Source organism: Ctenocephalides felis, unplaced genomic scaffold, assembly GCF_003426905.1.
Source record: "Ctenocephalides felis isolate EL2017-DRISC unplaced genomic scaffold, ASM342690v1 CF-g0.4_SCAFFOLD_01170, whole genome shotgun sequence".
In the NCBI taxonomy this organism is placed as follows: domain Eukaryota; kingdom Metazoa; phylum Arthropoda; class Insecta; order Siphonaptera; family Pulicidae; genus Ctenocephalides; species Ctenocephalides felis.
This window is the reverse complement of record NW_020537324.1, coordinates 28,599,301-28,623,888: the sequence shown is the minus strand read 5'-3', so window position 1 is coordinate 28,623,888 and position 24,588 is coordinate 28,599,301. Positions and strand designations below refer to the sequence as shown.

At 29.6% G+C, this 24,588-nt stretch overlaps 1 protein-coding gene across 1 annotated transcript; it reads left to right on the top strand.

Moving 5' to 3' along the window:
* Positions 1-41: 41 nt before the first annotated feature.
* LOC113366429 (tyrosine-protein kinase hopscotch-like) lies at positions 42-23,442 on the top strand. The gene is made up of 17 exons (XM_026608027.1): positions 42-53; positions 125-217; positions 506-622; positions 696-859; positions 933-1,058; positions 17,280-17,407; positions 20,007-20,219; positions 20,295-20,419; positions 20,484-20,634; positions 20,704-20,851; positions 20,917-21,015; positions 21,087-21,196; positions 21,259-21,393; positions 21,458-21,598; positions 21,682-22,022; positions 22,506-22,751; positions 23,179-23,442. Exons 2-17 carry the CDS (start codon positions 129-131, stop codon positions 23,339-23,341), a joined length of 2,496 nt encoding a protein of 831 aa, XP_026463812.1. The 5' UTR covers positions 42-53; positions 125-128; the 3' UTR covers positions 23,342-23,442.
* Positions 23,443-24,588: the final 1,146 nt, after the last annotated feature.

Here is a 24,588-nt window from a genome sequence, read left to right as displayed (position 1 = left end):
CACTCAGTTTCTACCATGGATTCATTTATAAGTCTTCTTGATGGATACTACAGGTATTTCACGATTGTTATAAGCAAAATGATATTTCTTTGTGTCTAAACAAAGTATATTATAATTTTTCTAGATTGATGGTTAAATGGACTTTTAATTTATGTAAGGAATTAGCGACACCATCTTTGAAAACTTTACATTTAAGGAAATGTCATGGACCAGTTGGGTTAGTTATGAATATAATTTATTGGATTCTTCCTTTCATTGATTTGAGAAATCATTGTATATTATCATCATCAGTGGCATCGGATCCGTGTGGGCTGTGTGGCATCAATTTCTAAAAATTATATGGGCTAATATCTCTTAAAAAAAAAAACGAACCCACCGGTTATCAAAAAAAAAAAAAAAGAGCCCACCCATCAAAAATTTGGTTCCGACGCCACTGATCATCATAATTCAAATGTGATACGTTTCAATGCTCATAATTTAATGTGATTTTTCATTAATATTGTAGAGGTCAATTTTCTTATGCTAAGTTAGCAGAAAAAAGGAATAACAGATATGGAAGTTATGTAGTTAGGGAATGTGAGCAATATTATAATACATATTATATCGATGCTTGTTCTGAAAGGTAAACCACACCTCTAGTTTTATATTATGAGATTATGAATAGTATATTTGTACCAAATCAATTTATATTGCAGTGGAAATCCAGAAACTTTCAAAGTTGAACTGCAAAGTGAAAAATGGAAGCTTTATGTAGATCCAGAAAGTAAATCATACAATAGCTTAAAGGATTTAATTACTGATCACAACGATCCAAGAAAGAGACCTTATCTTATTGATTGTGTACCTCCATCAGAATATGGTAAATAATATTAATAATATTTGGTTAGAATCAACCACATAAATTTAATTATTTTTTCATTATAAAATTAAAGATAGATCACCTTTATTGCTGTGTGAACCTAAATTGTGTGTTGATAGTAAAGCTGACGTTAATGATTTTCAAGATTTACTAATTTCACCTCACTGCATTAATCCAAGAGATATTCAATACTTCAAAAGTAAGTAACTTGTTTTTTATTTTTAAACATTGACCATTTAAACCAATATATGCACCAAAAGTATCATAGTTAATTCTTTTTTTTTTATTTAAAAAGAAATAGATTGTCTAGTTCCACTAGAATGCTTGATCAGAATTGAATTTATAACTAGCTATTATTTTAAAGCTTGCCATTATAGCCCATCATTGTTTGATCATGGTATTTACTAATATTTAAGAAAATGCAGTGATAGTGCGCAGTGTTTTTTATTGTGTTTTATTATATAGTGGTTTTACATAAAAGTGGTAGTGCATAAAAATAAAATTGCATTTCAGTGGTTTAAACGACAACATGTGATAAAAAAGTGCAAAGTGTAAAATTATTTTTAAGTGTATTATTAATTAATAAGCAATTGATGGAACTTTTGAGAATAAAGACTGAACCATTGCTGTCTTGCAGAAGTTTTAGGTAAGTTATTTAGGATAAGACCTTCTAAATAATTCAATAAAGCGAAATGAATTTTCATTTAAATTGGACATTATGAAATTCAGTCAATTTCATTGTAAATATGGAATATTTTTATTTATTATTCATTGACAAATAAATTTTTTTTAACTTCCGTAGGGTAGTTATAGTAATGGGCCAAAAATCGAAAATGAAAATTTTTGCATTTTTCGACGTTTTGAAGGTTTATGAACATTTTGGCATACCTCAGAAAAATTGATGTGTGTGTTCGTGTATTTTGTATGTCCGCTTTTTTCGTCCACGTTTTCGGGCGCACGGATCAACCGATTTGAATGGTTCAAAAAACATTCGATTCCTATTGATAGGGAGATGTGCTGATTAGTTTTTAGCAAAGGCAGCTCCAACCGTTACGGAGATACGGAATAAAGAGGGCAGTAAATACAAATCGAGTTTTTGAGAGAACGGAGTATTCGATTTGAATGATCTAAAAAACATTCAATTTGTAATGATTGGGAGAAGAGGTGATTAGTTTTTAGCAAAGGCAGACCCAGTCATTTTGAAGATACGAAGCTAAATGTGCAAAAATGGCAGTTTTTGAGAGAACTAATCGTTCAATTTGAATGATTCAAAGAACTTTCTGTTTGTTTCAACAAAATAATTACTTTTGGAAAAAAAATTGACTCAAAAATTTTTTTTTTGTATATCGAAAATAATTCAGATTTGAATTTCAATTGTGTTCTAATATACTTTAAACAAATAATTTCAACTTTGCATTTCTGTTTATATAATTCTTATAAATATAAGTAAATGTTACAATATTTATAATAATCTATTTGAAAACATTTAATATTCCTCGAATATTTCGTTACGGTACAGGAAGTTCCAGCAATTTGCCTTAAGGCACGATGCCATACACCACTAGTTAAATTTTATATTACTGTTACTCAAATATGATTATTGAATTTTCCTTGTTTCCTCAAACATTGAAAACAATTGACTATCAATCACTAAGAATTAGTTTTCAATTAATCATTGAGAATTACATTTTTCTTCAGTAAAATTAACTAAGTTAAAAAAATAGAATGATTATCATTATATTGATAATACTATTAAAGACTTATAAATCTGAGTGCTCTGATATAAATAGTACAAATTTAGATCGGTGTAAAGTGAGCCATTTAGGGGTGGAATTTTCAGGATCTGTTGCCGTGTCTGGGGCATTTCTTAGATGCCAAAAGTGGAAACCAATTCAACCTATTCATCCTGTTAGTGCAGATATTAAAGGTCGAAAGGATGCTCTCTTATAATTATAAAAAATGTTTTAAATTTATATTTTATTAATACCATAGGCTTTCCGATTCTAACATTATATTTGAATTTTACATTCAAATAAGTATGTTTTGAATAATATATGTCATTAGGACAACTAATAACATTTATTATTGATTCACTTAATTAATGAAAGTGCAAGGCTTGCAATTAAGAAAGGATTGATTTAAAAATTATAGGTTAACATTGTTAATAGTCACATTACAGAAATAAATGCGCAATTACACAAGTAAATTTTCTAGAGAGGTTCTCTGCTATAATTGTAGCTTTGTATAATACTAGGAGCACTAGGAGATTTTATTTGTTTCGTTGGTTTGTTTGTTTGATTGTGTTGGATGTTTTCGTAGACGAGGATTTTCCTGAACGATCTATGGAATTAGCAGAAAATTTTTGTCGAAACCCCACTAAACGCCCTACAGGGCCCTGGTGTTATACCTTAGATCCGAATGTCATTGACGATTCTTGCGAAATACCTTTATGTTCATTCAAGGGTTGCAAATTAACAGGCCCAGGTGATGAAATGTATAAAAATTGCTTTTTAAATATATAGAATAACATATAACACTTAGGGATGGAGTATAGTGGTACTATGGAAAAGTCTGTAACATCTCGAAAATGCAAACGGTGGCGCAAGAAGTTGAAAAAAATCAGAACATTTGGGAATATTGTGCAAGGTGTGGAATTTAAGGATTATTTGTTTCCTGAACGTTCAAATAATAAAGCTATGGATTTTTGTCGCAATCCAGATGGAGATATTGGTAATTAAACTGCTTTAATTTAATATTTAATGATGAATGAATTTGAAAGGGAAAACCCTTACTAATTTAGTCTAACTTTGAGAGTTACATAAATGTTTATTATTTGAAAACGGTTATTGTGATCATTATGGGGGTATTCTTGTATATATATGCGATTTTGTAAGACCGTAAAATAGGCAAACAATATTTTTACTATAGATTTTTTGAAAAGTTATTACACATTTTTACTATATTAATTTTTTACAAGTTATTACCCAATGTTTTGAGAATATAGAAAATAAGTAGTAGCAAAGTTTTAATTTTAGAAGGTGATGAAGTGGAGGATCTCAAAAAAGTGGTATCTAGTCATACTCATGTTTCAAAGCTCTCAAAACAATCTGAAGAAATATTTTATCCTAGATTAATTGTTTATATATATATATAATATATAGTTAAAGTTAAAAAAATGTTTTTTGACAAAGTAGGGACTGTTTGAAACAAATTTGCAGTCTTTTTGGTATTCTCGAATTTTATTAAAAATTGTTAAATCAGAATTTGAAGATAATTGTAGTTAATACACAAAGAACACTCTTAAAAATTTCTAGTAATTCGGTCCAGTAGAATTTGAAAAATCGTGGTTATAATATCGCAAAGACAGTTTTGAGAAAAACACGTTTAAAGTTTCGCAGACGAAGGCAACAGTTGGTCAAACAGCTATATCTCTGAAAATAATTTAAATTTTGACAAATTATTTTGTACACATATTCTTGAATAGTTAAACTTCGAAAATATTTAAAAACAATGAAATCGATTTTTCAAAAAATCTAAATTGGAATACTCCATAGTGTCTTTGGTAAAATTCATTTAAGGTGTATTTCACCATTGTTCTATTTTTATTCCATCAACTCGCTTTTACATTTAGGTGGCCCTTGGTGTTACGTTGAAACCGAAACAGATGATATTTATGAAAAAGATTATTGTGACATCCCTTTTTGTGACGATGGAGATTGTATGTTCTTCACAAGGAGTAACCCTTCTGATCACATTATTTACACCCATTTTACAAACATGAACGACACATTAAGAAATATTTCATTCGCTGTTAAAAGTTGGGAGCCAGACAATTTTTTGGGAGCAGAAATACGAATTGTATTGACCGTTATGAGTATACCATGTGATTCTACACAGTTGGATAATTTAGGAATCGGAGTTGAAGTTGTAATATCGAATAACGGTTTGTTCTTCATAAATATTTAAAGTAAAACATAAGTATTTAAAATTATAAAAGTAAGTGAATTAATTTATATAAATCTATTGCTATTAGGAAGCCTATTAAAGGCGGGCACAAAAGAGGAAGATTTTATGCGCGAAGAGACGCCTAATATTTTGACATCCAAGAAATTCACTAATATTTGGATTAACTGGGGTGGTGGTTATTTGTCCATGGGTTTAGAAGGCCAATCGAAACCTATTTTTATTAATGAATATGAGGAAAATGATAATCCTTTGAGTATAGAAAAGGGCCAGTTTTTATATTACAGTGTTTATGGAACAAATGTATTGTGGGATATGCCATTTTGTATGATTGATGATTATTGCGAAGTGCATATTACCTACAGAAGTGATTTCAAAAGATTTTGGATGCTGGAGAAAACTAACACCACCTATGATTTAAAGTTTTACGTTCGTGCTCACCAGGAAGCAGCTATTAATTTTAAAATAGTCCAACTGTCGATTATCCCAGAGTAAGCTAGTTATAAACATTATCTCAATAGATTTTATTTTTTGTTACAATACTAAATAAAACTCTAATTTTAAGGTCATAGTGGCTTTATCAAGTGGTGTTTCGCAAAAAACTAGTATAACGTATCAGGCAATGGCTAATTCAACACCAGCCGTTTTAAAAGAAATTTTTGTAAAGAATATTTTAAATTATTGGCAATTTCACGAGTTTACTATTTCGATATTCGGAGATCAATTGCAACTATTTTGGGGTCGTGAAATCGGCTTGCAAATGTTACTATCGGTTAACCATGAGGAATTCATGAAAATGCGATGGTTTTCTCCCGGTTCGAATCAGGTTGAGGCTCACTGGACTTTCTATTGCTCCCCCGATAAAAGTCAAGAGCCACCTGAGGCTTGGCCTCCAGATTGTTCTTTGACCCAGGTTATGTGATCAGTAAATATACTTAGGGATCGTTCAAGTATTACGTAAGCAGATTTATTACAATTATTTACCCCCGCCTCTCCTTTGTCAGCAAAAGTAAGCAAAAGTTCTTACCCAAAATAAGCAAATCAATAAGCCCCCCGCCCCCCCTACAGTGCTTACGTAATACTTGAACGGCCCCTTACATTTTTCCAATCTTTTAAAATTATACACAATTCTCATTAAAATATAGCAATAATGCTATTAAACACATTTAATTAAATCAAGTATGCATATAATTGAATAAGAAGCCTAATTTTTACATAAGATCAAAAGAACATTGATTTGGATTTTTTTCATTTCATGGTATAAATAAAATTATTCAAAAACATAAACGTTCAGAGTTATAAAAGAATAAACTTTATTTTTTTTTTTTTAAATTGTTACGCTCTCTTAATTTTTTTAGCAATCTAATTTCATACAGTTTTAAAATTTCTGTTATAATAGGGTATTGTTTTTATAATATATTAATTTATTTTGTTGTTCTGCAAAATATTTTTAGCCAATTTCACACAAAGTGAGAATCAAATTAAGAATCAATTGAATGAATGTATAAATAGCAAATAAGTCAGTCAGATAAAGTATTAATGAAAATATCAGAATTAAAAGAGAGGAAAATATCTCGTACCCATAAAGATTATGAATGCTACAAATAGTACTTTTATTCTGATAAATGTGTAATTTAGAAAGATTGCACAACAATAAAAATTCGAAGAAATGTTAAATTTGACAGTAATATTGGGTTGTTCGGAAAGTAACTTCATTTTTTATAGACATTTTGGCACGTAATTTTCGTACAATAAACAAATACTTTAATAAATTATGTATTGGCTATTTTGATCGAACATCTTTTATCATATTTCTGGTATTAGCATCATTCCGAGATCATATTTTTCTGGTCGTTATTAGCAAAAAACTGATTAAAGTGCTTTTTGGCATGTTGATCTGAGTTAAAGGTTTTACCACCTGAAATTTTTTAGCTGCCGGAACAAATAATGGTCCTACAATGGCAGGTTTGGAGAATATGACGATTGTGCCAATTGGTTCCATTCAAGGTACAAAAACTTTTGGCGATTGACCAAACTTATGTGAGGTCTTGCGTCGTCTTGATGCAGTACTATACCAGTTGTGCGTTAATTCTGACCTTTTATATTGAAGTACATCATTTAGTTTATCCAGCTTATGACATAAGGCATCCGAATTAACCGTTATGTTATCCTGGGCAAGCTGGAAAACGAACAACTTCTTTAAAATCTTACCAAACATACTGCATCACCTTTTCCTGTCAAATTTCAGCTTTGCACCTGTTTTGAGCAGGTTCTTTTTTATTTCATGGGCAATTACGTTTATTGTATTCTTTACATCTCATTGGACATTCTTTTTTTTATTCAACAATATATTTACAACTGTCCTACATAGACATTTGACATTCCTAGTGAGAATTTGCTTCAAAACCTGATCAGGACTTTTCAGAGGCAAATTGCGGACACCAGTGCGACGACACAGTTTTTTTTTCTATTAGAACCATGCATTGGGCTTCGAAGAAAATTCCAGTCTTTTCAAGTGGTCATGAAATGTAAATTTGATAAATTTTATTTCAATGAGATTTCATGCATTATTATTTCCCGGTTTGCATCAACTAAATGCCTTTCTCGTGTTTTTGTCAGCTTCAACCGTACTTCTTGGACGTGGTGCATCTTGGAGATCAAAATACCAGGAATGAAATTTACCAAACCAGTTTTGGCACCGTCGTACTATCAACAAGTCATTTCCATACACATCGGTCAATTTCGTTTTGACTTAAGCAGTATTTTTAACTTTTTTATAGTAAAAGAGTAAAATATGACAAAATGCTGCTTAATTCTTTCCGTATTCAAAGTGGCACCATCCAAAAACTACTGCATATAATCGTTAGAATTTTTTACACACAAGTCTCAAAATATATGCTTCTAAATCATATAATAATCATAGGGCTTAAGTGTGATGTTCGGTTCAAAAAAATTTAGTTAAATTCTCTGTGGTGAAAAACTTAGTGACTTTCCAAACAACCTTATAATATTAGTGTAATTTTTACTTGGAGCAAAAAGAAAATGTTTTTTATTTTATTCATAAAGTTTTCAAAATTATTAAGGTTTGAAATTCTTATTTACAGAAAATAAGTTGTGATTTTTAATATTTATTATGAACCAGGCTGAACCAACATACTCTGGAATTCAGAACATTGCGGATAATCATAGACCATGTTGGCCTTGGATGTCTTACGCTGTTTCTAAAGAACTGCATTCTGACAGTATTTTTGTAGATAAATCGGTAGCTCTGGCTCGAAACTATTGTCGAAATCCTACAGGGGATAACAAAGGACCTTATTGTTTCGTTAACAACGATAGTAACAAAGTTGAAAAACGATATTGCAATATTCGCAATTGCAAGGCGACCGATTGTCGAAGAGCAGGGACAGGAAATGATTACGTCGGCCAATTAAATATAACAAAGTACGATATGAGAGATAAGATGAGTTGAAGGTTTCATAATATTTGTAAATAATCAATTAATTAATGTTTCATTGAAATTACAAATGTAAACATTTATTAATAACTAGATGACGCGAAAGACGTTGCCCTGAACCCATGCCTACAATTTTTTAATATAATATACTAATATTTACCGTTTACCTAAAAATAATAATTATTGTTTTTAAATTACTCTTCACGCCAAAACGCATATATACATTTATAATATGAACGATGTTAAATGTAGAACTGCTTTAAATAAAATATGAGTCTCAATTTTCACACTATATTGGAAATTGAAGTCTTTTAAACGGTATAACATAACCATAACCATAACATAACACTGGTACTTCATATTGGATTAAATTAATTCGATTTTTATTATTAAAGAAAGATATCCAAAATTGCATGTTAAACTTCTCCTAATCGATATCGTGAGGGCCGAATTGTATGTATTCATTTTTACTTTCCCATTTGTTGTTATAAAGTGAAATTTTTACGAATTTTAAAAATATTTTGGAAAGATTAGTAAAAGATGCAAAGAAATTATATATTGAAAAAAAAAAACTATAAAGGCGCCCCCTAAGGCGTGCGCTCGTATTTTTTGCATGCATTGCGTTAAAGGTAGGACCGGTCCTGATTAATACTTAATTTCATATTTTAAGTGAATTAATTTGTCATATCCTGTTCATGTGTGTATCATTCAATCTACCATACATATACTGTATTTTATATTATTTTAATTTCTGGCGCATCTCAGCTGCTTTTTGGCAATAATAATATAGACATTTCATTTTCCTTATTCATAATCATAAATTTATTTATACATATTCTAATATTGTCTAGGTTATAAGAAATTGAATTTTTGGCAGATGATAGTTTTCATTTGTTTTCAATACAAACAATGACGTCGTTTTTTACAATTTTTTCTATTTATTTCTACAATATTGCACATTAATCCCCGTACTTTATATTCACATTCTAGAAAATTTTCCTTAACATACTTCAGAAAGATTTATCAAAATCCGAATAATCGTTTAGGAAGAGTATACAGTGAGTGCTTGTAATTTAATATGAACTATATATATAATAGCAATAAAGCTCAAATTGATTCTACGTTTTAATTAGAAAACGTCTCTATGAGAAAAGGAATCTTTTTAGGGTTTTCCCGGCAATTATTCGATTTTTTCTCGCCGTAAGAACCATTCTTGGACTTCAACGAACATTTTAAAAAAAGAATTGGTCAAATTGGTCCAGGCGTTGTTGAGTTATGCGCTTACAAACACATTTTGCGATTCATTTTTATATATAAGAAGATAAATGTTTACATTTGTAATTAAATTCCAATTAAACATTTAAAGATATATATTTGGTTGTGTATATATAGTATATATATGAGTATTTTTACTAAAATGTATAGAAATATGATTACAATTGAAAAATTCCCTGTGACTGTAATCAAAAATAACTCGTTTGAGTACTGCGATGCTAAATGGAATCTCTCACGCGTCTTTAAGCAGAGCATTGTAGTTTATATATCATTTAGCAATCATAAAATGTATGGTTATATTGAAATAATATTTATTTTATGAACATACAGTCTCTAAATACCTATAACACGAGAAATACTTAAAATAATTATTTTATATTTGATAATATTCTTCTGTGTTATAATCAATTATAGATCGAATAGAACTTGCCAACGATGGCTCGCAAACGCGCCGCATGTTGTGAAAGAAAATCATTTGAACGAATCTTCTTTTTCCGATAGAAATTTGTCGGCTGTAGAGAATTATTGCCGAGACCCTTCCAATAATATTGGAGGTATCGTTTTTAATTCTTGTTTAGTAATTATGAATATCAAAAATAATTAATATTTGCGATAGGTCCCTGGTGTTACACTACTGATCCATATGTTCCGTATGATAGTTGCACTGTACCCGATTGTACAAAATCAGAAAATTGTATCATTCTTACTTATGGATTTGTAACTGGGAGACTTAATTTTGTAATGCCCCATTGGAAAGAAACTGGTATAAATTCAATATTTTTGAATAATGAATATTGTTTGAAATATTTACTACTAATTACATAGGTGAATATAGTGGTTTACGCTTTTCATTAAAACAATGGAATCCCTTGGAATCGGATGGAATAATCTTTGAAATAGTTTCTCGAAATAAAACAAAATCGTTTAATTTAACGATTGGGGCATCGGAAAACGAAAAGGTGATGTACAAGTTTCGTTTTTCTATTATTGATATAATTATGGAAAATACTCATTTCATTTAATTGCTTTTATTTTCAATCTTTCTTTTAGGTTATCTTATCATTTAAGAATCGCAATAAAACCGTTTTATTAAAAGAGGCAATCCTTCCTCATTTACTTCCTTCGGGAAAATGGGGAAATTATTGGTTGAAAACATCGCGAGGAAAACTTAGTTTTGGTTACGAAGAATCGTCGTTTGCACTATTTGAATACGATAGTGAAAACAATAATAGAACGAAATTCAATCCTGTATTTTTGTCTTTTAAATCTATAAATGGAAATCCCGTGGGTAAATGATTTATTTTGGTACGAAGTTATAATATTTTTCTGCTTTTTGTTATAACACTATATGATATTAACCTACAGGAATAAGTTTTCCATGCGACGAATGCTTGACTGAAAATACTACGACTTCTGGCATAACTAAAATTCAGCCGATAAATCTTTGGACGGTTGAAACCAAAATACAAGAAGAAAATGTGACCACGGAAAACTCAATCCCCATTTTGTACAAAGACTTTAACAATTTAACGTTATATTTACGTGGAATTGGATCAGCTTTAGTTACGTTAATCCTTTTGCCCCAAACTTCAGAATATCATGAGATATCATTTGAAAATGCTGGCAATAGTATCGGATTCAGTAAAATTAATGGAAAAAATAGGACAGTTTTAGAAACAGTCCATCTTGATCATCCTGTATTTGTTGAACATAATTGGACGGTTTGTATTATTGCGTTTTTTTTTGTTTTGCAGTAATAGTTCACGCTGAATTTACAAAATATTTTAATACATATTTCAATATTTGAGATACAGTCAGTCAAGTAAGAGCGTGGCCGACTTTAACGACAGTTAATGAAAGATTTAGGTCTAATTCTTTTGTAAGCCGATAAAGTGAAGCTTTGTCCTTGATGCATTGTCAACAAAGGTTTAGTTGTCGTTGATATTTTGAGGAAAAAATCACGTTAAACGCCATGAGTGCTAAGTTACGCATCGCGCTACGAGGCTGCGCCCTTTTTCATCCACCCAAAAGGTCTCCAAATGTCGCAATCAGCCGCTTCTAGATATATGAAAAAGTTGAAGGTATTTGTACAGGATTAGATACACCTATATAAAGTTGCTAAAAATGTCGATGCTTTATCAGAACGTGGTTCAAATAAAAACGAAGAAAAAAGAACAGTGAATGTGTTTTTGCGGAATCCTGCTTCAACACTGCAGCAAGAACGAGCAAAAATAATGACAAAATGTTTAGAAATATCTACAAAACTATCTGAATTTTTCTTCGTATTCATGATCTGAAATGGCGCAACACCATGGGGAAGCCTCTGACGACTGAAAAACATGTGCTTCTTTTACGCTTGAGTACATGAGAATATTGATAAAGATTTTGAAAATGTCATTTTTACTTATGGATGTTCTTTATGAGCACGTACTGCCCTCATCGAGCCCTTAAATTAAAATACGAGCCATCAGACTAGAATAATCCGTTAAATGAGTCAAAAGTTAGTAAAAAGCAGGCGTCGGAGATGCCAGCCAATTGTCGACTCCGGTGGCGACTGGACACATATTGACCAAATTGCATCATTGCTTGTAACGTATACAAGGCATATATAAATATTAAAGTTTCATAAAACAATTTTTATTAATTAACACCGCCACGCTCTTACTTGACCTACTGTAAGTGTTTTCTAATTATAAACTACTATAATATTTATTCATTCTAAATAATATTCTATGCAGATTGTGACAATCCTATTTAATGAATCCCAATTGTATGTTCTCGAAAATGGAACAGAGGTTTTGAAGCACTCTGAATACAAGGAACCATTGTTATTTTATTGGTTCGCCGTGAGCGTTAGAAAAGGCTGGCTGGTTTGGTGCGCCAATTGCGCGCCCCCGGACATAAGCGATGAGCCCAGAGATGGTCGTTGGGGTCCATGGTCTGATTGGCAGTGCACTGTCACTTGCGGAGGAGGGACTGGAGTAAGATAACAACTTCGATTATTGTTTGATGATATGTATACTTTTATTTATATATAACTGGCAAACAGTTGATATAATAATATACCGCTGTGCTGTATATCACTTCACTCATAGGTCCGTAGGATAACTAATAAAAACCAATTTTTTTGGTAATTTTGTTTTATTCAATATAGTTTCCTTCGAGAACGCTATACCTATTATAGTGATCTTCGAACTTTTCGAAACCATCTTTGTAGTTCCATTTGTACTTACCACAAAATTCAGCCATCATCTCATCATACATTTCTTTAGAGCGAGCATCCTTTTGAGATCTGAAAACAGAATATGGTCGCTGGGGAACAGATCTAGAAAATATAGTGAGTGGGAAAGCGATTAGGTGCCTAATTCAAGTTATTTTGGCCACTGTTTTCACGTAATTGTGTCTTGGTGCATTGTCCTGATGAAGCAGCACGGTTTTCTATTTCAAATAGGGCCGTGTTCCTGATTTTGATTTTCAAATGTTTCATTAACGTTATACAATAGTCACTGTTGATGGTCTGGCCTTTTTCAAGATAGTTGATGAAGATCATTTCTTCGCGATAACCTTGCCAGCTGATTGGTTGCATTTTTTCTCGTCATCGTCTCTAGTTCATTCGGCTGTCTATTCGACTCCGTAGTTTAGCGTTGAAGCCAAGTCATATCCATGGTGACATATTAATGCAAAAACTCAGTTTTATTTCGATTAAACAGCTCCAAATACTCTTACGAATCATCAACCCGTTATGCTTTTGGTCAAATGTGAGTTCGCGCAGCACCCATTTAGCACAGAGGTTTTTCCTATTCAAATATTCGTAAACGATATGTCCATCACGTTTTATTGATATCTTTAGGGTGTCAACTATCTCAGGCAATTTTACTTTTCGGTGTTCCAAAACGTTTCGGTAGACTTTTTTGATATCTTCTGGTGTAACCATTTCAATTGGCCTTTCAGAACGTTCAGCATCGTCATTGACTGTAATGCCACGATTAAAATCAGCAAACCACTTCTTCACCATCAACTCGATTTGGCAGCAATGGTATTTTTACCCATTAAAAACCAATGATAAATCAATACACGAAATTTCTTTGAATTCAGGGTTTCGAAAACCTCAAAGGTAGCGTCACTTGAACTTCTGTAACTTGTAAACTGATGGTCCGATTGTCATGAAATTTGGACATATATCTTCTTAAAGTTGCTGCTTCCTACAAATCATTTATGTGTTATCCTGCGGACATATTGAGTGAAAATGTAAGGCTTTTATTTGCCCTTCACAATTATAAATTTGCATTGAGAGATATATTGTAATATTTTAACACTAGGTTTACCGAGCTCTTTAATTTGACGCAATTCTAACTTTGAAATAAAATTCTGAATAATTGATATTATATATAGGATTTCTATTTGATAAACTTTCTTTACGAAATTTATCAAATTGACCGAGTCTTTCAATTAGAAATATAATATTAAGGAAAGACTGAGATGCAGAAGACCACTTATATCATGTTATTTTGTACACAATGAAATCGTTACAAAAAAGATCATCTCGTCATTCGAAAATCGAATTTCAGTAAAATTTCAAGACTGTCGTTTTGAATACTGAACAATCTATCATCATGCGTTCCTTAGTTGGTTTGTCACATTATTATAAGAAGTTTTCTTCATGTTGTTGTGAATTGCATTACATCATATTAATGTTAGTCTTATTATCGTTTTAGCTTTGTATTTTACAGTAATTAATTTAATTAAGGTAATTTGTTTACTGCAATGTTGTCTAATGCTGTATCCGAAATATATGATATGATGTTTTAGATCAGGGTGCGTTCATTAATCACGTGAGGTTTATAGGGGGCTGGGAGGTTTCACAAAAAATCACGAAATATCACGTGGGGGAGGGAGGGTTATAGTAAGATTTGGATAGTTTTCAACAAATCCAAACATTTCCAAAAAAAATTTTACAAATAAAAATACACGTGGTTTGGTGGGGGAGGGAAGGTAATTTTGAATATCACCACGTATCACCAAAGGGGAGGGCGGTCCAAAAATCCTTGAAAAATCGATCACGTGATTAATGGACGTCCCCTCATTTAACGCCAACATTAAGTTTTCAAAAATGTTACCAAAACGTGCAATAAAATTAGAAGCTGCAATGTGAATGCAAAGACTTATATTAAACTGTTCAACTCAACCTGTGCATAAATTATTAGATTTTTTTAAACAAAATATGCATTGCGTCAATTTGACGGGTATATATATATAGATAGGTATATATACATTATTGTTTAAAATTAACAGTAAATGTTTTCAATAAACATTACAGAGACGATCAAGAAAATGTAACAATCCTCCCCCGAATATATTCGGTAAACTTTGTGAAGGACCTCACGTATCTACAGGTTCATGTAATGAATTTGAATGCGGCGACATTTCGTTAAATACTGAAGAAAATATAAAGCATTATTTACAAACTAATCACTACAATATGCATGTGACTGAAGGCGATAGTATAGAACTGACTTCTCCATTAAAACTGTTGCCCTTAATACAGAAAGAGGCACCTAATTCCAAATATCAATGGACGTTGAATGGTCTTATTCTACTCCCAGAATTGGGTAACATTCAAAATGCAGAAAATAATAGTTTGTTTATTAACAGAGCCACAGTTAACGAAAGCGGAATATATATGCTGGTATTATACCGAATCACCAAACAAAAAACTGTCTTAAAAGTGGTTGCTGTCACAGTTCAGGCCAAAACTCCTTACATTGATACAAGGGTCTCTTATGATTTCAAGTTGAAATGTCACGGAGTTGTACTAGGTATTTAACTGTTACAATATTGTGCAAAGTGGATGATTATTTACAGTAATTACTATTTAATATTACATATTTCTCATCGAACAGTAATATTATTTTCACTTTGCTGGTGATATATACTAAATTCTAATATTCTTTTGTACCTATACGTTGGATATAGGATTATTTCAAAATATTTTTGCAAATTTAAAATGTATCTATAAACTTCACTGTTCATGTATATCAAATCATTTTTTTTTATCATTGTTCATCTTTTTGTACACATTACTCTATAAAAACGCATATCGAAGCTCACGATAAGATAGTGAGCGTTCATCATTCTTCTAAACTAGAATAGAACTAGTGGTGTAGGGTATCGTGCTTTAAGGCAAATTGCTGGAACTTTCCGTACCAAAAATTAAATTTCTAAAAAAAGATTAAATATGTTTTAAACTTTGAAAAAATAGACTTTTGAGAAATTTAAAATTTTTGAAAAAAAATTAGTTCTTTGGAAAAAAAATTTTTTTTTAGTTTGAAATACTTTAGTTTGAACTTTTTTTCAAAGCGATCCCACTACTTTAGTCTTATAGAGACGAAATATCGAAGCGCGTAAGCGCCGCATCTCCGTCTAATGGACAAACGATGTTACAAAACCCATAGAAATGTAAACAAAATTGATACACATTAAAATATCTGATAATTTGATGTGCATATGTCTAATGATCATTTTTGACCTCAAAATAACATTTTTTTTTTACTTTTTTTACTAGATCTCTGAAACCGCTAGACCTGCCTTCCCAAAAATTTAATCAGTGTTCATCTTGCCACCTTGTCAGTATAAGTAAAATGTTTTTTGAATTATTAAAATCGGACGCTCTGTTCTCTTAAAAACTGAGTTACCATTCTGGCACTTTTTGCCCCGTATCTTCGAAACGGCTAGACCTGCCTTTGTCAAAAACTAATCAGCACGCCTCCTTATCAACAGCAATCGAATGTTTTTTGAATAATTGAAATCGGTTGAACCGTGTTCCCGAAATCGTCGACGAAAATTTGTATCCACACACACACACAGATATACACACACATACACACACTTGGAAGTTAATAATAGTTTGAAAATCTTGGTTCGTTGAAAATTTTGTTAATAAGTTCTGATTGATTGAATCGATAGGGAACAAATTATTATGCCTATAATTTTCTTTTGTTTTGAGTAAAAATATCTGATTTAAATGAATTGCGCACCAACGACAATAATAAACTATAAAATGAATTACTCAGGGTGTACAGTTGTATGTTCAAGATTTTTATTGGTTTATATTATACCTTTTTATGTTTCATTTAATTAAGTTCAATAAATTATAATTTATTATTATCAAATTTCAGGCTATGTCTATAATGATTTATCTATGAAATGGACAACAAATGGATCTTTATTCAAAGACTATGGAATTGTACCTTTAGAGGCTGTTGACACTATATATATAAAAAAAGCAAGTTACGAACACGACGGTGAATGGTCTTGTGAAATAGCTCAAGAAGATTTAAATTTTACTTGGATTACTAGTTTATATTGGGTCAACGTGAAAAAGAAACCGAATTTTCTTACCTACGTTATGGAAGATGAATTAACTAAATATATTTTTGGATGGATGGGTTACGAAGAGGTTGTCTTGACGGTTATAATATTTTTCATTGTAATAGTTGTAGTTTTAGTTATTGTGGGCACACGGTTTTACATGCATCTAAAGAAACCAATAACACAAGTTTATGAGCCTATATCCACAAGTGAAACTGAATAAATATGAGTGATCAAATTCTATAAAATTGTTTTATTTTTAGATTATGTGAAGAAAATTTTTATTTAACTTGTTTTGTTATTTTTAATGAAACTGACGTGTAATTTTTAACAAAAGTAATTTGATTTCTTTCAAAGGTTCAGCGAAGAATACTTGTGGCGGAAGAATGTGTTTCTACCGTGCTATGTGGAAAGCAGCACCAGGCAAAAAAATGGAAGTCGCAATGAAAGTTCTTAAATCTGAACATACTCAAGATAATCTTAAGGTGAATTTTTTATCATATTTTTTCTATGCTTATTTGGGTAATTCTATATTTGAAATTTTGGTTAAAAAAAACACAATTTATAGATAATGATGCATCATTAAACCGATTAGCCATACAAGTATATTTATTTTAAAGAAAATTATGCCCACTCACTGACACTTATTGTCACCAATTCTTTGACTAATTAACTTTAACGGGTGTAAATAAAGTGATTTTTGGCAAGTTCCCATAATTCATAATTACTAAGGTTACCATATTTTTTAAGTCAAAACAGGGACGGCAATTTTTAGTTTTGCTAACTCAGGACAGGAAAACCTTTTTTAAAGCACTGACTATTAAAAATACCTTTAATTCCTTTTATTTATATAAAATCTTAGAATTTTGGATCTATATATTATTCCACTTTTGATAATATAAAATTGTATAAAATTTCATTCAATTTTCATGTTAATTAACTTGAAGAACATTACTACTTGTGTCAGGTAGCCAAAAGGTTCGTTTTTATAATCTCTGCTATTTTTCGTAATGTTGAAGTTGAAATTATTATTGTGAGAAACTATTTTTTTAACCTTTAGAATTTTGTTCTCATTCATAACGCATTGATTCATTCTCATTTTAACGTATTAAAAAGCATACTCTTTGTTTTAAGACAATCTGAAATTGATATACATTATGTTATAATTTTAACATATTATATATCATTTTCGGATATTTGATGAATAGTTCAAATTTTATCATCAAATAATTGCGAAAATTAAACTCAAAACCTATATTTTTCGAAAAACCCGAGGCAATCCCGGACAGAAGTTCTAAATCCGGGACAAATATTGCTTTTAGAAAAACCCAAACCGGGACGTATGGTCTCCTTTTAATTACTCGAGTAATAAGATCTTATATCTATGTAATAATAGATGTTTTTTTTTAATTTCTATTTCAAATAGTTAAACAAAATATCTTTAGTATCTGCATCTTTCTAATAGAGAATTTAACCAATTTAACTTGAGTAACTATTAGTAATTTGAGTACATCAATAAAATAACTGTAGAGCGCGCATTGGTGTTATTTTAATTTTTTTGCTTCTATTTTAATAACGGCGTTTCTTAATACATATATAATAATAACTAGAAGCAAATTGAATCAGTTCGCGTTACATGATATTCTATTAAAATGCGAATCGAAAAATTATATTTCCTCATAAGAAATATTATATTTAGACTCTCTATTTAAAATTGTTTCATTTGCAATAGTTATATTTTTAGGATCATTGCTATTTCAAATGATATTTCCTTGAAATTTTACTCATCATGTTGATCATGATTTAATCAATTTAATGTTTGTTTATTTGTATTGTTTTCATTAAACTTACAATGATAACACAGCTTATAAAGTTAACTTTGATTTCTCAAGAACCAGCAAAGTCAAACAAAGGATTTCGCAGAAAGTCCTTAGTAGAGGCTCCGATTTTGTTCATTTTTTCCAGTTTTGTTTTTTTTTAATATTATTCGAAATCAGAAACATTTTAGAACAAGGAAATATTTTTTTAATGTATGTTATTTATATAAGGAAACTAGGTGACCCGACAGACGTTGTCCTATACTTATGTTTACAATTCAAAAGTTTCAAATTTTTTTAATAACCTATACTGATATTTACCAATTAGTTAAAAATTATTATGTTTATGTTATTATGTATATAACTCCATCCATATGGAGCTTTGATGTACAACAGCTTTTATTCCCCCGGGAAATAGCAAAGGAGTCTAAATTATTTTCACTTTTGAACTTGAAAGTAAGATAAACCTAATTTTAAAATTTCATACAAATTGGAGCACAGTAAAAAAATTCAGACAAATTCGAAAAAAAAGTGCTGTTTTTAGGGTTTTCCCGGCAATTATTCCATTTTCTCTGTGAGTTTTCTGCCGTAAGAACTATCATTGGACTTCAACAAACATTTTAAAAAAAGAATTGGCCAAATTGGCCCAGGCGTTGTTGAGTTATGCGCTTACCAAACATTTTGCTTCATTTATATATTCATTTTTATATTATGGATAAGTTTTTGAGTGTTTTTCTTTGGAAAAAGATATTTGTTTATTAATTTGAATATTGAGAATAGTTATTATAAGAACAGTTGTTATTTATAATTTATCATATAATTTTACGGTGTGTCAAAAAATATGTATTTGCTATGTTTTTTTTCTTTTAAATCGATATGTTTCGTAAGTGCCATTTTCGACCAAAATTAAAATTAATCGTATTCCGTCTAGAATTAACTTTATATAATGAGTTTGATGTATTTTTGCCGTTTGATTTCTTAATAATACTATTTTTTTCTAAAAAGATCACAATTTTACGAAATATTTTCGAAATTTTACAAAAAACACAGCCTTCATCTTAATCGAAAACTATTCGAGGTACGTATAAAAGTATAATGAAAAAAAAATTGACCTAAATACCTAATTTTTATTTTAAAACAAATTCCTTTCTCAAACATATATGATTTTGAATAATATTAAAAAAGACAAAACGTCTTTATTTACTTGGCTAAACGTGCAAATTATATATTCATAATTATTCTTCTCATTTATGTTTATTCTTATTAGGAGTTTATTGAACTTTGTGGAAAATGGGCATTTGTCAAGAATTCTGCATTGGTGCGCCTTTACGGCGTAACATTATCCAGCCCAGTATCAATGGTTATGGAATATCTTAGTTCTGGTCCTTTGGATCAATATTTGCGAAAAAATGGATCAAGGATACAAGAGGTTGATATGGTTGAAGCTGGTTCTCAATTAGCCACAGCGCTATGGAATTTGGTATAAAGATATTTCAAATTCAAACAAATTCTTACATTAATGAATATATTTTTATTTATTCCGAATAATTTTTAGCATGAAAATGGTATAGTACACGGAAAGATCAGGTGCAGTAAACTTATGGTAGCAAGTTACGACAGCAAGAGCTTTGTTGTAAGGCTATCAGAACCAGGATTAAACATTACTTACACAGATGCAGAGTAAGTTTTATAGTTATTCTATTTTTTATAATAGATAGAAAAGTTTACATGGTTGTTGTTACAGCATTCATTGGATACCACCAGAGTTTCATAATAATTTTGAGTTTGTTAAAAAAAGTACTGTTGCTGATGTTTGGGCATTTGCAACTACACTTTGGGAAATCTTTTCATTGGGATCTGAAATTAGTGATGTAAGTTTTGGAGAGTGTAAACAAGTAAGTGACATCTGTAATAATTTTGAATGTAAATGTTTTTAAAAACTATTCAATCTAAATTGTTTATAGTTTTATTTATCTGGACGACGATTGCATAAACCGGATGCTTGTCCTGATGATGTATATCTGCTCATGAAGAACTGTTGGAAAATCGATCCTCATAGTAGAATACAATCGCAAGAAATTATGCGAGATATGAATCAAATTTTATATGGAGGTAGTTTTGAATGGATTTTTATATTTTTCCATAGGATTCTTATAAAACATGCTTTGTACTTGCAGTTTTTAACTCTAGAAGAACACACTCTTATAGCACTGTATACCCCAAAGGTTTTCGTGATGTAAATGGCTCAAAACAAAGTATATTTTCAACTGCAACGGGTATAATAAACTCATAATCTAATCAAACATTTAATTGCTTTATTTAATAAGAAAAAATAATTATATTTTAGATGACACATTTTTAATACGAGATGTTTTTTCTGCGCATGATATGGAACGTGATAATAAATCACTTACATCAGATATCAGTGGAAGCAATGGATTTTCAATTTGGGACAAGGTATTTTATTAAATTAATCATTTTTTGCTTTATTTATATTGCATTATGGATTTATATTATAGGATGATCAATTTGATAGTTCAACAATATCTTGCAATCTTACATCGAGCCCTTCACTAGATCTGATGGATGCAATGCAAATTATATTTGAACTCAGCTCAGATTGTAATTTAGTATTGCAGGGTCGCATTGGGCAGGTAATATAAAGTTTAATATTTCCATAATAACTCAAGAGTTTTTTTATCAACTTAATCTATTTAGGGTTTTTATGGAGAAGTGTATAGAGGAAACTTGGAAAGGGATAAAGATACTGAACCACAGTTAGTTGCTGTAAAGAAATTGAAAACTAATGCTCTAAATTCATGTTTACAAGATTTTGAAAGAGAAATTGCAATTATGAAGGTACTATTATTGTTCTAATTTTATATCTGTTATTCTTACATTATCTTTAAATAAATTATATAAATCTTTGCAATTTTCTACAGACTTTAAAACATCCAAATATTGTTGAGATCCTATGTGTATTTGATGAACCTGAAATATCATTAGTAATGGAGTATGTTGCCAATGGTTCATTACAAAGTTATTTAAAAATACATCGTGATAAAATCAAACAACCACAGTTATTGAAGTATGCTCTAGACATCGCTGAGGGAATGGAATATCTTGGAAAAAAGCACATAGTACATCGAGATTTAGCTGCTCGAAATATATTGGTAGCTAATGAAAATTTAGTGAAAATATCAGATTTTGGATTAGCACAAGTTACTGGAGGCAAAGAAGATTACTATATTCTGAAAACGAATAGAGATCTCCCAATAAAATGGTATTTGTAAATTTTTAATATATTTTTTAAGTTAGTATTGGTTAAATTTTATTTAGTAGTATGGTAACTCCATAAAACTACATAACTTTTGTAAATAGGTGACTCAAAAATATATGTCAATAGATAAATCAAAGTTATTTATTTTGGTTTGTTACCTGATTGATAATCTATAAAATATACTTATTAATTTATGGTTGGAATAATTTAATTAATGTCTTTGGTTCTAGACTATTTATATTTCTTTTCTTATAGAAAATTCTTAATGAATAGTGATTGACAATTATCAAAATAATATTTATTTTTCAATATTATAATTGAACAATTATAATTGTTTATTTACATTATTTTATTATATAGTTAATGAGATTAATAAACCCATTACTCAATGTATTAAATCATATTTGAAATTTTAAAGAGGGACAGTTTCTTAATTTGGTTTTTGTTTTTAACCACTTATTTTACATTTGTTAATTGTTATTCTAGGTATGCTCCAGAAAGTTTGTGTGATGGTAAATTTTCATCCCGATCTGATGTGTGGTCCTATGGTATTACAATGTTCGAAATGTTTTCTTATGGGGAGGATCCGGTTCTGCCAAGTATGTCGACAGTTGCAGCTTTGTCATCATCTGGATTCAATAATTCAAATTCTCAACTTCTTGGAGAAGTTGACAGTGTTAATACTGAACCACCACAACACACCATGTTCAAAATTTTAAAAAGTGGAGAAAGGTTTGTTATTTTATTAAATTATTTGATATAAAAATATGCAAGCACTAATTCATCTGATTAGTTTTGCATTATGAGTCATAAAAATAATTCATAATTTGTTAATAAAAACTTTCTACATTTTTATGGATTATTTTACTTCATATTTATCAAGGGTCTGGAAGCTATCTCACAATTGATCATGTTACTAATACTTAACCTTTGAAAATAATATAATTCTAAATGAATATTTTACATTTTGAATTTATTTTTGGATAGATTTCGATATAGGTTTGACACTTGTATGAACTCAGTTTAATATATGACTACGAGATAATTTGTCCTAATTTATCAAAATTAACATCATGGCGTTTTTACATATTTTTTTTAATTTGTCAAGTAACAATTTAATTTGTGGCATTTATTCATTAATATTGTTTAATGTTTTCAGACTGAAATGTCCCAAAAGGTGTTCTAATGAGATTTATTTAGAATTAATGCATTCTTGTTGGAAATTTTCACCTTCAGAGAGACGAACTTTTTCTGAATTAACTGTTGTTTCTAGTGAATTATTAAGAAGATCTAAAAATGAATTAGGAGACTTTTTAGGTTAATATACTAAACCTGGGATAGCCTTACAATATACTCAACTACACAATTAGAATTAAATTGGATTAAGTAGTAATATTCTCTAAATTTTATTAGTTTGATTTATATAATCAATATTATGAATTCTCCACATTAAATTTTTAACATTTTGTTTCATTTTGTTAAAAATTTATTTTCTGTTAATTAATTGTAAAATGTAAAAAGATCTGAATTTTAGTATATAATTTATTTTTTATCTGTGAAGATTTTTATACTTATTGTCTCTATTCATATATATTTTTATAATACAATTTTATTTTTATATATATATATATATATATATATATATATTACGCATATGTAACAGTTAATTTTTTAAATGTATATTCCGAATATTCTGGATATAATCTTACCAAATTCAAAATTCTGAAATCTCATAATTTTATTAAGATTATGTGCAATTACGTACAAAGAGAAATATAATTTTATATGGATTTTATTTAATAATTGTTTATACATTCTGTGAATGTAATTGTAAATATAAATTATACAAATAAGTGGATAATTTTTTTAAATAACGTTTTTTACAAATAATGGATTTATCATTTTGTAAATATTTGAATGATTTTAATAGATATTTTATGATGTTAATTGACAAATTTATGTATGTATATATATATATATATATATATATATATTTATTATTATATATTTGCATATATTTACATAAGTAGCCCACCGATATCTATGTATATATAATTACTTACAATCTGTATGCTGTATATAATATTATAGTAGTTAGTAAGTAAAATGGTTTTATAAAAAATTGTGTTTAGTTATATATTTGTGAAAATAAATTTGTATTTGCGATGATAGAGCAAAACGAAATTCTTATGCATATAGTCCCACTCAATTGGTGCCTTTTATATTATTTAGATATTTAACTTATGTTTTAAATAAGTATAATACATATTTTAAAGTAGTTTTAATAGATCATTAGGTCATGATGATATAATATAATGTTTATGATGGACTATGTGTTTTAATATTGTATATTAGAAAAATCATTCATATGTGTCACTTAGTTATCACTTTTAGTGTGTCGTACAGTGTATACTCATAGGATGAATGAAACCACAAAAAATGATAAAATTATGCTTGCAAGATAGCTAATCTAGTAAATCCGCAATGGTTTGATAAATGTAACCACACCATCCATTATCAATAAAAATCTAAATCCTCAAAACAAATATTGAAGAGTATATAAATATCA

What these genes read in the sequence shown, in the direction of transcription:
- LOC113366429 (XM_026608027.1), top strand. Translation starts at nt 129, where the DNA reads ATGGTTAAATGGACTTTTAATTTATGTAAGGAATTAGCGACACCATCT. An exon ending in CCACAGCGCTATGGAATTTG is followed by an intron (nt 20,220 to 20,294) that starts GTATAAAGATAT and finishes AATAATTTTTAG; the next exon opens with CATGAAAATGGTATAGTACA. An exon ending in ATTACTTACACAGATGCAGA is followed by an intron (nt 20,420 to 20,483) that starts GTAAGTTTTATA and finishes TTGTTGTTACAG; the next exon opens with CATTCATTGGATACCACCAG.